The sequence below is a fragment of the Mycteria americana genome, chromosome 24, assembly GCF_035582795.1.
Source record: "Mycteria americana isolate JAX WOST 10 ecotype Jacksonville Zoo and Gardens chromosome 24, USCA_MyAme_1.0, whole genome shotgun sequence".
NCBI lineage: Eukaryota > Metazoa > Chordata > Aves > Ciconiiformes > Ciconiidae > Mycteria > Mycteria americana.
Genome location: NC_134388.1, coordinates 1,061,522 through 1,073,747, shown reverse-complemented (window position 1 = coordinate 1,073,747; position 12,226 = coordinate 1,061,522). Strand labels below are relative to the sequence as shown.

Sequence of the window (12,226 nt, the reverse complement as noted above, 5' to 3'; positions counted from 1 at the left end):
GTGTTGCTTTTTTTTTAATCCAAGTCAAAGCCAGGGACCTGTTGTTGGTTTTTTGGGTTTTTTTTAAGTTGTATGGGAAGAGAGTGCCTGCTCGTGTGTTTGGAGCCTGTGTGATGAGTGCCGTGGGATGTGACGCAAAGCACTTGTGTGTATGTGTTGCTTTTAATTTAAAGAGAAGCTGTTACGCTTGCAGCAGCCTGTTCCTGTCTTACTTTGTACATGTGCCAATGCTCTCCCTGCCGCGCACCTGGCTCCTGCCTGCCTCATGCCCTCTCTAGTGCACTGGGACGTGAGTGCTGCTTCCTGTTCTTTGGATTTTCCTGGCTGTGTATATAGACCTTGACCTGTTCTCTCTTGAGTGCATAGGCAATACTGGTTTTTTTCCTCCTCTCCTTCTTTCCCTGAACCCAGACTGTAGGGGTGGCAGTAGGAATATGATTTTTCTCCCCAGTGCCACCAGTATCCTTAGGGCGAGCTGCTGAGGTGTAGGAAGGCTGGTACGGAGAAGGGCAGTGAGGTGCCGTTCTGTTCACTACAGCCTTGACCACGTGTGCCGTTACACCAGTGCCTGGATCAGGCTCTCGGCACTACCTCTGCGTGTCGCAGGTGCTCGGAGGCACTTGTGAGGAGCTCGTGCGCCGGGAGCTCCCTGCTCCTTAGCAGGCTGGCAGCCCTGAGTCTCCAAAGCCCATGTTGGCAGCCACATCGTCATCTTGCAGCCTCACTTGCCTCCAAAATGTAATTTCATAATTTCTGAAACGCAGTTTCATCACAACTACTTTATTGTAGTTCTTGCTGCAGGAGCACAGGGCTTGGTTAAAAATCACCCGATGGCCTCCCAGCCCCTCTCTTGTTGCTTGTTACATTCACTGGCACTGTTAAGCTTTGTCGTGTGGAAGGACCACCGGAAAGCACTGAGGAGTTGTTAAAATTAAGTCAGATCATTAAGTTGGCAAGCAGGTTTGAAGTGAAAGGCCGCCTGCAGCAAGACATGGTCTGTCACGGGTGTCTGTCCTGTGTGGTATTGCCCTGTCAGGCAGCAGAGCCTGGGGATGGGAGGTGTTTACACCAGGGTGGAGGTGGTTGGTAGCTGCTGCTGTGGATTTTCTTGTCTGTTGTGGATTGTCTCCTGCCTAAATCCTGACGTGCAGACCCCTAGGAGACGCTGCTTTCTCCTCCAGGAAGAAATAGATGGTTGGGGAGGGGGCACACACGAGGTCTCAGGGGTGGGGTGGTTTCGCACTGGTTTGTGCCCATTCTGGAGCAGGAGGAGGGAGCCGGGCAGCCCAGCCGGAGCACGGGGTGGCACAGGGCGAGCGTGGCGCTGCTGGGACTCCCCGCTGCCCCGGGACTCCTGCAGGGACGGCGGATGGAGGGGTGGGTTTGCCTCTCGCCCTGCAACGTGGGCGCTTTCCCCAGCGGGGTCCCAGGAGCTGCGGGGCGGCGGGCAGCGCCGTCTGGCCACGCGCAGCCTGTGCTGCTCGGTGCTCCCTGCTCTGCCGGCATCCAGCTGTGCCGCGGGATGCTGCGGAGGGGGGACAGCCCCTCGCCGCTCTGTCCCGCAGCGCGCTCCTCCCTTGCCAGGGACTTTCACAAACCACATCTCTCGCTTTTCTCACTGGAGCTGCCTTGGGAGCAGGTTGGCTCATCGTGACTTCTCTCGCTGTGCTGGGCAGGGAGGGCTAGTGATTTCCAAGCCATGGCGGGTCTGCGGCCGAGTGCATTGGCTAACGAGCATGGCGAGAAGGAGCTGTTCAGATTGACTTAGCTGTTAAAGCGTGGCACAAACTCCTACCCCGCTCGCAGCCGCCAAGGCAGGAGTGGAGTTCCCCGAAGTGCTCTCTGCGGGTCTTCCACTGCAAGGGTGTGTGTTGGTGGGTGTGTGCATGTGTCTCGGCTCAGGTAGGCGAGCGGCCTGACGCTGTCAGCTGGCTGGAGGGTGCTGCGGCCTGTTCAATGGGGAAAAGAGCAAACCTAATGTCCGCTTGTGTTTTCGGTGTGTGATCTGTAAGCACTGAACCGTGCAGGTGGGTTGAGCGAAGGGTCCTCCCAGAGTTTGTGTGATAAAGTCTGCGACCTTGTGGCATTGTTATATATAAGGTATCATATGGTGGAAAAAAAAATACAGAGAGCGTTGTAACTTTTCCATGTAAAGCAATCTGGCATTAAACAAGTTGTGAATTTATGTCTCTTGTGAATTTATGTACTTTGCTTTTCCATGGTGAGGGGAGGGGTGCAGTGAATCCCTGGGCACGCGGGAGCTGCCCCCCGGGGTCCCCGCAGCAGCTGCCCCTGGCTCCGGAGGTACCAGCTTTCTCAGCGCGGGTCTCGCCTGCGGTTTACTGCTCCTGCCTCCCTGCTTGTGTTTGCTTTCCTGCTGCTGGAAAAGCAGGGAGGTGCAGCCCCAGCCCACCCTGCCCTGCCCCTGTTCCCCTCTGCGGGGCAGGAAGGGATCAAAGCTGCCCCTGCCCTGGCACAGCCCCCCACGGCCTCCCCCCTTGGTGTGGGGCAGTGGCCGGGTGCCAGTTCTGGCACTGTTCGCTCTGGGGTGGCTGCAGCGACTGGGTGTGGAGCTGGGGGAGCACAGACCCTGGGTCCTGCAGGGCACCCTCGAGACTGAGGTCCCGCTGCCCCTCGGTCTCGTCCCACTCGGTGGGTTGCGAGAGGGGTGAATCTTTTCAATTCCCCGACGGTTTGCGTACCGACAAAAGCCGACCTCTGCTCGGCAGAGCCGCGTGGTCGGTAGAGTCACGACAGTGACCCAGAGGAACGGTCTGGCCAGCAACTTTATTAACTGGCAAATTCCACAAACGGACAAACTTAACGAACTGGCGAGCTTAACGAACGAACAAAGGCAATGGAGCTATTTTCCGGGCAACCCGTCACAATTTATCCCAAACTTGCATATATTGGAAGAGCAGAGGAAGAGAGAAGCAAGAAAAGGAAAGGAAAAGAGAGGAGGAAAGAGAAAGAGAAAGTATCAGCACCCTTCGATCCCATGATGACAGATGTGGCAATCCTCCAGCGGTGGGTGCACGTGCCCTTCCCGGGGGGGGGGGGGATGTCGTTTATAAGCTAATCCCCGCCTCCAGGTACGGCCCTTGAGGACTGACATGGTTCTTGTTCTAGAAAGTTCTCAATCTTCTGTGCAGGCGCTGGGGAAGGGGGGTGGTCGCGAGGGGTCTCTCGGGCGGTCGCAAGCCCCTTCCTCAGATCAGCTCCGCGTGAGCTCTGGCCATACGTGGTCAGGTGCGGCCGAACCCGGAGCCGCGCATCCCCCGACGCGCTCCCCACGTCCCGCTCCCGCTCTCCCCCACCCCGTGCTCGCTGACCGGCCGTCGCCATGCAAATGGCACCTCGAGTCGCCGCAATGTTTGAGACATGAACTCTTTCAGTCTCCCACACCCTCTACAGGTGGGACCCTCGCCGGGGGGAGAAGAAACCCCTGCCCCTTCCCCGGGAGCTGGAGCCCTGGGCTGTGGCCACGGCCTCTCCGGCCTGGCTGTGCCTCAGTTTCCCTGGGGTGGATGAGGGAGGGCTGCTAGCGGGGATCTGGCTGGGCGAGATGTGGCGGCCCTTCTGCTGCCCTTGCTGGCCCCCCTCCAGCCCCATCAGATCCTGCTGTCTTTAAGGACTCGCTGCAAGTGGTGTGCAGCCCTGTAGCCCCCCCAAGTGTGTCCCCTGCCCTGCTTGAGCCCTGGGGTGCTGCTGGTGGGGACGTGAAGCCCTGAGAGCTCCCTCCCACCCCCGGCGACCAGTATCTAGTGCTGCGGGGGCTGCGCCGGACCCCCCTGCTGAAGCAGGCCGTGTGCTGGAAGACCACCCCCGTGGGCTGGGGTGCTGTGGGGCAGAGCTGGTCCACGGGGCAGAGGGGCAGGGACGAGGAGGCGGAAGACCCCGGTACTCGCTGCTGCTGGCAGTGGGCCCACGCTGTCGGGGGGAGTGGGATCCCCTGCCCCCAGGTATGGAGCTGAGCTGGGGGCCTGGGGTGGGGGAGGGATGACACCAGAAACCGGGAGGAGAAAATGGTGGGGCAAGGAGCTGTCGGTCCCTCTTGTTCCCCACCTTGGGGATGGGGGGGAAGCCCCAGGATGGGGCTGAGCTCAAGGGCTTTGGGCTGGGATGCAGGTCCTGCTGTGCCCCTCCCCAGCTCTGCTCCCCACCCCCAGCTCACACCCAGCGCCTGCGGGAGGTGGCCTGATGGGACCCCATCGTCCCTGCTGTGGATCTGGGACCCTGCACCCACTGGGGACGCTTCCTCCGGCAGGAGAGACCCATCCCGGGGAAGGAGTACGGTGAGAGCTGGGGGCCTGGCTGGCTGCAGGGCCCTGGGGGCCCCGGCTGTGCCCCCCTTCCCCTCTGCTTCCCAGTTATCACCCGCAGCCAGAGCCCCGGGTGCTGGGGGGCAGCTCGGGGTATGTCCCCGCTCTCCTTCTGCCGCCCCCCCCCCCCCTCGCAACCCGGGGCATCGGCACCTGGAGCCTCCTCCACCGCCAGCCCACCGCCCACCAGTAAGTCACTGGTGCTGCTGCTGTCCTGGCCCGTTCCTGGGGAGCAGGGAAGGGGTGGGGGTGCAGAGGGGGGGGGACGGGTTGGTGCTTGTCCTGTGGCATCTGGCCTGGCAGGGTGCTGCTGGGTGCCCCCAAATCCTGCCTGGGGTCGGGGAGCTCACAGCCTCCCTCCGCTTGTCCCAAGGAATAAGGCAGCCACATGTCCGTGGGGAAGGGGCAGCGTGGGGCCCCCCCCGGCCCAGAGGTGGGGATCACATCTTTATTAATAAAATAGTCTGTCCCTTTGTCCCTGCCGTGCGCGGCAGCAGGCCCCCCCTCTGCCTGCCGCCCCCCGTGGTGGGGAGGGGTGGGTGGTGGGTGCCTGACCCCAGCCAGCCCCTGTGCACGTCTCTGCCCCCCAGGAGCTGCCCGGGTTCCTCCTGCTGCTGCTGAGGGGGAGAGACGTGGGGGGAGTGAGATGGAGCCCCACAGCCTGTGTGGGCTCCCCAGGCATAGTGGGGGGCTGGAAGGCACTTGGTGGTGGAGCCCCCCGCTGTTCCCGAGAGGCGGAGGAAGGGCTCGGAGCAGTCCCTGAGCCTGTCCCCCCACGGCTGGGGCCGAGGCTGGTGCCCTGGTGACGGCCGGGTCCTTGCTGGCCTCATGTCTTCTTGTACCTGGGAGGGGGATGCAGGGTGAGGGGGGGGTCCCCTGCTGCGCTGGGGGCAGAGGGGTCTCCCCACCACTCACTGGTGCGACAGGTTGAGGTCTGGCCAAGCCCCCATGGATGCCAGCTGCTGCTCCAGCTCCACAATGCGCAGACCGATGTACCCTGAGGACAGCACTAGGGCCACCATCCTGGGGGACGGGCCAGCGTCAGGCATGGGAGTCACAGCCGGGCGGGGGAACGGGGTGGGAACAGCGCCATGGCCAGGCTCCCGTTCGCTCGCCCTGGGGACGCGGTGGCCGGGCCAGCGCAGGTGCCCAAAGGAGACTGGGGGAACCCTGGGCTGCCAGTGCCTCACTGGAGAGCCTGCCTGTGCCGGGGTGCAGCGGGAACAGGAACCCGGGGGGTGCCCCGAAGCCCCAAGGTGCATAGGCAGGTCCTGGGGACTCACAGCAGCAGGTAGATGAGGATGACGGCGTTGAGGGGGCTCAGCTGCGTGGTGGTCTGGGCACATAGCGCGGTGTGGGGTCCCCCTGCCAGGATGAGGTGGTGTCAGTGCTGGGGCTGCTGAGAGCCTCAGCCTGGCCCCTGTGGTCAGCTCTGCTGGGGGCCAGCCCTGGGGTCAAGCCCAGCAGCATCTCCCTCCCCAGGGCCGCCTGACCCACCCCAGAGGCTGCGCGGCTTTGCCAAGGGCACCCACTTACCGCTGCTCAGAGCCAGCGCTGCTGCCTCTTCATCCTCCTCCTCCGCTTGCCTTGGTGTCGGGCTTGGCCCATCTGCACGCAAACAGCAATGAGTGCCCCAGGACCAGGGAGGGGACTGGGGGTCCTGGGGACCCAACGGGGCACACCGGGCCACAAGGAGCTCATCCTGCGCTCCCCGATGCTGCGGGAGATGCTGTTTAGGTGGCCGAGGGCTGCGCGGTCCCTCCTGGCCTGTGTGTGGTTGGGGAGGGGGAGCAGAGCCGAGAGCTGTCAGCGGGGCAGAAGCGTGGGTGAGGACATGCGTGCTTGCACAAGCAGGGCTGCGAGGGGGGCGCGGGCTGCGGGGCAGCCACTCACCCGGCAGCTCCTGGAGGCTGTCGGGCTCTGTGGTGCTCTGCTCCAGGTCCGACTGACTCGAGGTCTGAAAGAGGACAAGCCCTGGTTGTGGTGCACGTCCCCAAGGCACCCGCCCCATGGCCATGGGGACACGAGTAGGACCTGATGGGACTCATGCCAGCCCTGAGGAGGGAGCCCTGAGGGTCCTGGGGTCTGCGCTGCCCCGGGCCGCGGATTTTCAACTCCACATTTCCCCCCAAAAGCCTTCCCGGGGGGCAGGCACCCACGCAGTGTGGGCTGCCGCCACTGCATCCATCCCTGTCCCAGCCCAGGGGGCTGGGGCCGCACCTCCCTCTGCCGAAATCTTCCTGCCAACCATTCCCCGACCTTACCAGAGGCTTGCTAAGGATGGCCTCATTGCTCAGGGAGGCCAGAGGGCTCCAGCCATTGTCCTGGACAGGGAGAGATGAAGGGGGTTGCTGGGAGGGTGCTGGCCACCCCCACGGCCCTGCAAGGGAGGGGACAGAGCCCCCACACACCCGGCCCCTGGTCTGGCGCAGCGCATACCTGCAGGTGTTTGCAGACTGACTTCAGGAGCTGGTATGTGGCCTCTCGCTGGCGCAGGGACACGAAGACGAACTGCCGGGGAGCGGGAAAATGGTTTGTGCCAAAGCTGCTCCCTCAGTCACGGCCCAGAGCCCACCGGCCGCAGGGCCCGGAACACCCCAAACAGCCCTGGGCTGAGCTGCCCCCCAGCACCGTCCCCGTCCCCGGTCTCACCTTCTCCCCCTCAGCTGTGCGGATGCTGAGCGCGTTGGGCACCAGAAGCGCTGTGTTGGTTTTCTTGAGGGCTGAGATGGAGACGACGGGGACCACCGCCTGCACCGGCAGGGGCCAGGCAGTGTCACCGTGTCCCCAGCTGCTGCCCATGCCCCCTGCCGGAGCTGCTGGCCCCGCACCCGTGCCCGTCCCCAGCCCACCTTGATGTCCTTGAGCAGGAGGCTGGAGTGGAAGCAGATGTGGTGGGAGGAGATGTAGAGGTGGCCATGGTAGGGCACCTCTCTCTGCCAGGCGCAGGAGAAGCAGGCCAGCAGCACTTCCCGCTCAGCGAGCTCCCCAAAGGTTTTGCGGTAGCTGGCGGCACACTTGCTCAGCTGCAGGGGAGGCCGGGACGTGGGGCCGGCATGGCGTGGTGCTTGGGGCAGAGCCCTGGCGCCACGGGCACCCCGCAGCCCCCCGCTCCGTCACCACCTCTGCCACAAGACCAAGGACGGGCCCTCCTTCAGCACCCACCCAGCAGAGAGCCTCCCGCCAAGACTGCGGCGCTGGGGCTGGTCCCCCCTCCTGGGCCCTGGTGCTCCGAGACTCACCGACGGGGACGGGTGTCCCTGCCTCCCCGCGGCTGCTGCAGCCTGTTCTGTCTCCTTGCAGAAGGAGGGGTCACAGGTTTTGGATCTGGCAGGAAGCAGCAGGTAGGGGTGAGCTGCGGGGCTGCCTGCACACCCGCTGTGCGCACACATGGGCATCGAGCCCTCTCACCTGGGCGAGAGCACCCGGTGGGAGGTGAGGGCTGGGGTGCGGGGACGTGTCCCTGGCGAAGTGCAGCACCCACCTGGCGAGCATGGCATGCCCCAGCTGGGCACCCGCGCTGCCCCCCTCCTCCAGGCTCTGCCACCGCTTCTCCAGCACCCCCCTTCTGCTCCTCCTCAGCTTCCCTAACATGACAGACGAGTCCGACACGCAGCTGGGGGAGAGGGGGCAGGTTAGGGGGCACGGTCCCCATGCTGCCCGTCCCTGCACCACAACAGCTCCCACGGCGGTGTCACCAGCCAGTCCCTCCCCCGGGGGGGACATGGCTCAGTCCCTGCCGGGACCAGGAGAGTAAAGCCCACCCAGTCGCACGAATGCTTCTCCCGCCCCATGGTGGCACGCCGCCGGCTGCGATCCCCCACAGCTGCCGGTGCACGGGGCTCCCCTCGTCCGGCTGCTCAGCAGCCCCCTGTGCCCCCCATCAGCTCTCGGGGCTCACGCGGGGTGCACAGCCCCCCACCACAGCATCTCCGCAGGGAGAGTCAGCGGGCTGGAGGCACCACGGCTCTGCCAGACCCCTGCCTGCCGCCTGCCTCAGTTTCCCCAGCAGCACGGCCCTGCCCGCCTGCGGGGAGAGCCCCGCCGCCCGCGGGCACCAGTGCCGGCAGCGGGGCAGGGGCTGCTCCCCGCCCGCGGCCCCGGAGGGAGCGGCGCGATCGCACCGCGCTGCCAGCCCTCGCCACCTCCCCGGCACACGGGCCCCCGACGCAGCGCCGGGAGCCCCCCGGGCCCCCGTCCCGCCAGCCTGCGCCCTGCCCCGGCGGCGGGGCCGGCGAGTGCCGGGGCGGACGCCCGCTGCCCCGGGAGAGGCCGGGTTCCGCTCCCCGCTCGCGGGCGGGGGCCGGGGGGTGCCAGCCCCTGGGTCCCTCCCGGTGCTCGGGGCGAGGGTGCCCGGCCAGGCTGGCTCCGGAGGGGACGGGAAGACGGCTCCGCTGCCGGACCCACACGCGGGCAGCAGAGCCCCCCTCGCCCGGGCAGCTCCTGCCCACCCCACGCGGTACCTGGTGGCGGGCACGGCGAGCCCTCCCGGCCTCCTCTCGTGTCCTGCTCCCACTCGCGCTCCTTGCAGAGCCGTCCCCGGCTTGCGGCTGCCTCCTCCTCCTCCCGCCGGGGAGGAAGGGCAGGCAGGCGGGGCCGGGACTGGCCGCAGCAGGTTTGCAGGGAGGCGTCGGGGCAAATACCAGCCCGGGGCTGGCCGCGTGGGAGCCCGCACCGCTGAGCCCGGGGCACCGGGGGGGCCGCGGCGGGTGAACGGGCATCGCCGCCACCGCCGCGGCACGGCGGGTCAGGGCCGCACGCCCCGGCCCCCGGTGGGATGCGGGAAGCTCCCGCCACCATGCCCACCTGCCCAGCTCGCCGGGCCCGCAGGCTGGGGAGCTTCTGCACGGGGGACTCCCTCAGGTGCCCAAGTGCCGGCGGGGTGACGCTGGCACCAGCCCACGCATCCCCCGGCAGCGGGAGCCCCGTGGGGCAGCCTGAGGTGTGGAAAGGGGCACTAAGCATCCTCACCCCCAGCTGCAGACCTGCCCACCCCGCGGGGTTCCCTGGCCACGGCCCTCTGCATCCTCTGGAGCGGTGTGGTGCAGGACCCCGACCGGGGAGGGGGTTAAAAAACACCCCCAGGTGTGGCTGCGGTGGGCAGAGCTGCCTGGCCAGTGCCTCCTGCCTGCGCTGCCCTGAGCCGGGGCCGTGCAGCAGCTGAACGAGCACCCAGTGGGTGAAAGCGTGCTGCTCTGCGACCTCTGTGACCACGGCCCCCGGGGGGGATGGTGGGGTGGCGGTTCAGCTGCCCCCAAAACCATCTGCAAATGCATCCCCCTCCTGGGCAGAGCTGACAGCCAGAGCAGCACACCCCACAACCCTACGGGCACCCTGCAGCATCGCCTGCCCGGTGCCCGCTCCCCGCCTCCAGCCCCGCGAGCAGAGGGTCCCTCGCGCCCCGTCCCCTCCCCAGGCAGTCCTGCGGGGCAGGTCTGGCCACCGGCCTCCCCGGGGGTCTCTGCTGTGGGGCAGAAGGTGGCCCCAGAGGCCGAGCCCTGGGCGCAGGCAGAGTGCTGAGAAAAGCGGGGAGGGGGCGAGACTGGGCTGGGGGGGCTGAGCAGAGCCGAGGGTCCGGGCGGCCGGCTGGGGAGAGGCCCATGCCCTCCCTGCGGGGTGCTGGGGCAGGTGCCAAGGCCACCCGGCCCCCGCCCTGGCTGAGGCCTTGCTCTGTGGACCGGCACTGATAAAGCCTTTCCCGCAACCCCAGCTGGCTGCGGGGAACAGCCATAAACCGCGCAAACAGCCTGGCCCAGGCCGACAGCGCAGCACGGGGTGCTGCAGCCCCCCCCCGGCTCCGTCCCCCCATAACCCAGCCCCATTCCCCCCCGCGCTCCGGGCACACACGGTGTCACCAGCTGCACTTGCCCACACCCCCCCGTCACACCCACCCTCCGCACACGCAACACACGAACCGCTCACCTCCCCCCCCACACCCCACCCCCACGCACCCCACGCACCCCGGTGCGCACGCACGTGCAGCCTCGCACACACGCATCGCACACGCTCGCACCCATGGCTTACACCCCCGCTGCCCACTCGCACAGACACCCCCTCACCCAAAGAGCCCCCCCCGCACACACACGCGCTCCCGCAGGCCCTGTCCCTCGCAGCCCCACACCCACGTGCCCGGCACGCGGAGGCCCGCCCTGCACGCACCCATCCGCGCACACGCGTGTGCGAGCACCCCGCGCCCGCGGCAGTGCCGGCCGGCCCGGGTGCGCACGCGTGGGCACACACGCACGGCGGGGGACAGCGCCCGCACCCGGGGTGCGGCCGGACCCGCACGCCTCGGCCCCGCCTCGCTGGGGGGGTCCCGGTGCCACCGCGCGGCCCCCGAGCCCTCCCGATCCCCCTGCCCTGCCTGACGGCACCGTGCCGGGCTCAGGCCGTGGGGACGAGGGCGCGGGTGGGCCGGGGCCGGGTGCCCGGTCAGGGCCCCCCGGGCGAGCGCAGCGCTCCCAGGGCTCCCTTCGTGTCCCGTCCCCCCCCCCCCCCCCCCGGGCCTGCCGGGCTGCGGCGGCCTCGCCCTCGGCTCCGGCCGGCCCACGGGCCGAGGAAGGCCCCGCCAGACAGCGGCACCGCCTGCCCGCCGTGTCCCGGCCCCACGGCCCCTTCGCCCCGGGGTGACGCGGGTGACTCACGGTCACCCGGCAGTCACCCGCTGCGGACCCCTCCTGCTCCCGACGGCGGAGCAGGGAAACCCCTCGCCTCCCCCCGCGAAGGGTTTACGGCGGCCGGGCCCCGGGGGGGCCGCAGGGGCCGGGCGGGCCGGGCCCCTCGGGAGCCGGCACCGGGAGCCCCCGAGCTGCCCTGGGGCGGCCGTGCGGGCGCACGGGGCCCCGCGGCAGGCGATGCGCCGGTGCGTGACAGCCGGCTGTTAACGCAGCCGCGGCTCACGGCGGCCCGGCCTTTGCCCCGGGCTCCCGCTGTCACTTCAGCGGGGGCGGGGAGGGGCCCGGCCGGAGCCCCCGGTGCCGGGAGCAGCGGCGACCCGGGCTGCGCCCAGCGGCCCGGCCCCGCGGACAGGGCTCGGCCCGGCGCTCCCTGCCGCAGCGCCTCGGCTGCACCGAGCCGGGCCCAGGCCGGGCCTACAGGGCGGGAGCGGCCCGGGGAGCCGGCCCGGTCCCGCCAGCGCCGCCGGCCGCTGCCACGGGGCCTGGCACCGGTTCCGCGGCTCCCGCCCCGCTACGGCAAGGAGAGGCCCCATTGGTTGCCCTGCCCCGGGAGGCGGGACACCCGCACGGGAACCAATCATCGGGCTCCAGCGCTGCTGCGCGGCAGCCATTTTGTTTGCGGGCGCAGCCGCCATCCTTGTTGAGGGCGGCCATCTTGCGGGCCCCTCTCGCTCCCTCCCTCTGCAGGACCCCCCCGCCGCTTGGGCCTCCCTCGCCGTCGAGGAATAAAGGAGAAAGGGGGAGCACCGTTGGGTCAAGCCCCCAACAGCCCTTGGGCACGCCCCAAACCACCTACCCTGCTCCTGCCCCCCCAGCCATGGGGGTCCCGCACCCCCAGGAGCAGAGCCCCGGCCCTCAGGGTCCTGCGCGAGCGGAGAGCGGCCCAGGGAAGACAGCAGGGGCATTTATCGACGGTTAGAGGTGCTTTGTTGTTGTGGTTTTTTTTTCCCCTCTCCTTTTTCTCCTTTAAAAAGTGCCATTTGTACATACTGACCTTACAAAAGCCGGTTAAAACTGAGGGCCGGGTGCCCGTCCCCCGTGCTGCGGCTGACCCCCGCAGCCCAGCCCAGGGCCTTCTAGTGTTACACTTGTGCAAGCACAGGGTGACATCCTTCACGAGTCCCCAGGCAGGGCACGAGGGTGTGTGTGGGGGACACGAGTCCAGTGCAGGGGAGACATGGCAGGGGCCAACCCCCTGCCCCCCCCGAGCCCAGCACCCCCGTCCCA

General features: G+C 67.8%; 3 protein-coding genes across 6 annotated transcripts in view; 2 read left to right on the top strand and 1 right to left on the bottom strand.

Moving 5' to 3' along the window:
• The window catches only part of HMG20B (high mobility group 20B), a 149,005-nt gene that overhangs the window by 118,446 nt on the left and 18,333 nt on the right, over nt 1–12,226 (top strand). Inside the window, exon 1 of one of the 3 annotated variants that reach the window (XM_075524362.1) lies at nt 4,726–4,729. The exons of the other annotated variants lie outside the window; for them this stretch is intronic. The gene's annotated coding sequence lies outside the window, so the exon portion shown is untranslated. Of the gene's footprint in view, nt 1–4,725; nt 4,730–12,226 lie in introns of those variants that run through there. 3 annotated transcript variants of the gene reach the window in all.
• On the top strand, nt 1,887–4,515 carry TEKTIP1 (tektin bundle interacting protein 1). The gene is given in 9 exon segments (XM_075524552.1): nt 1,887–1,902; nt 2,013–2,100; nt 2,513–2,652; nt 3,607–3,659; nt 3,759–3,888; nt 3,891–3,962; nt 4,170–4,295; nt 4,371–4,385; nt 4,388–4,515. Coding segments are annotated over 9 exon segments (768 nt in total).
• On the bottom strand, nt 5,074–8,452 carry LOC142420433 (GRAM domain-containing protein 2A-like). 2 transcript variants are annotated; one of them, XM_075524357.1, is made up of 11 exons: nt 7,807–8,452; nt 7,565–7,649; nt 7,175–7,348; nt 6,975–7,073; nt 6,762–6,833; nt 6,587–6,646; nt 6,216–6,279; nt 5,859–5,930; nt 5,606–5,687; nt 5,238–5,345; nt 5,074–5,164 (listed from the first exon to the last, which is right to left on the bottom strand). In XM_075524357.1, the coding sequence occupies exons 1-11, from the start codon at nt 8,046–8,048 to the stop codon at nt 5,149–5,151; spliced, it is 1,074 nt and encodes a 357-aa protein (XP_075380472.1). In that variant the 5' UTR covers nt 8,049–8,452; the 3' UTR covers nt 5,074–5,148. The 2 variants fall into 2 exon arrangements, with proteins under 2 accessions (XP_075380472.1, XP_075380473.1); XM_075524358.1 differs by lacking the exon at nt 5,238–5,345 and having other exon boundaries at nt 5,076–5,164.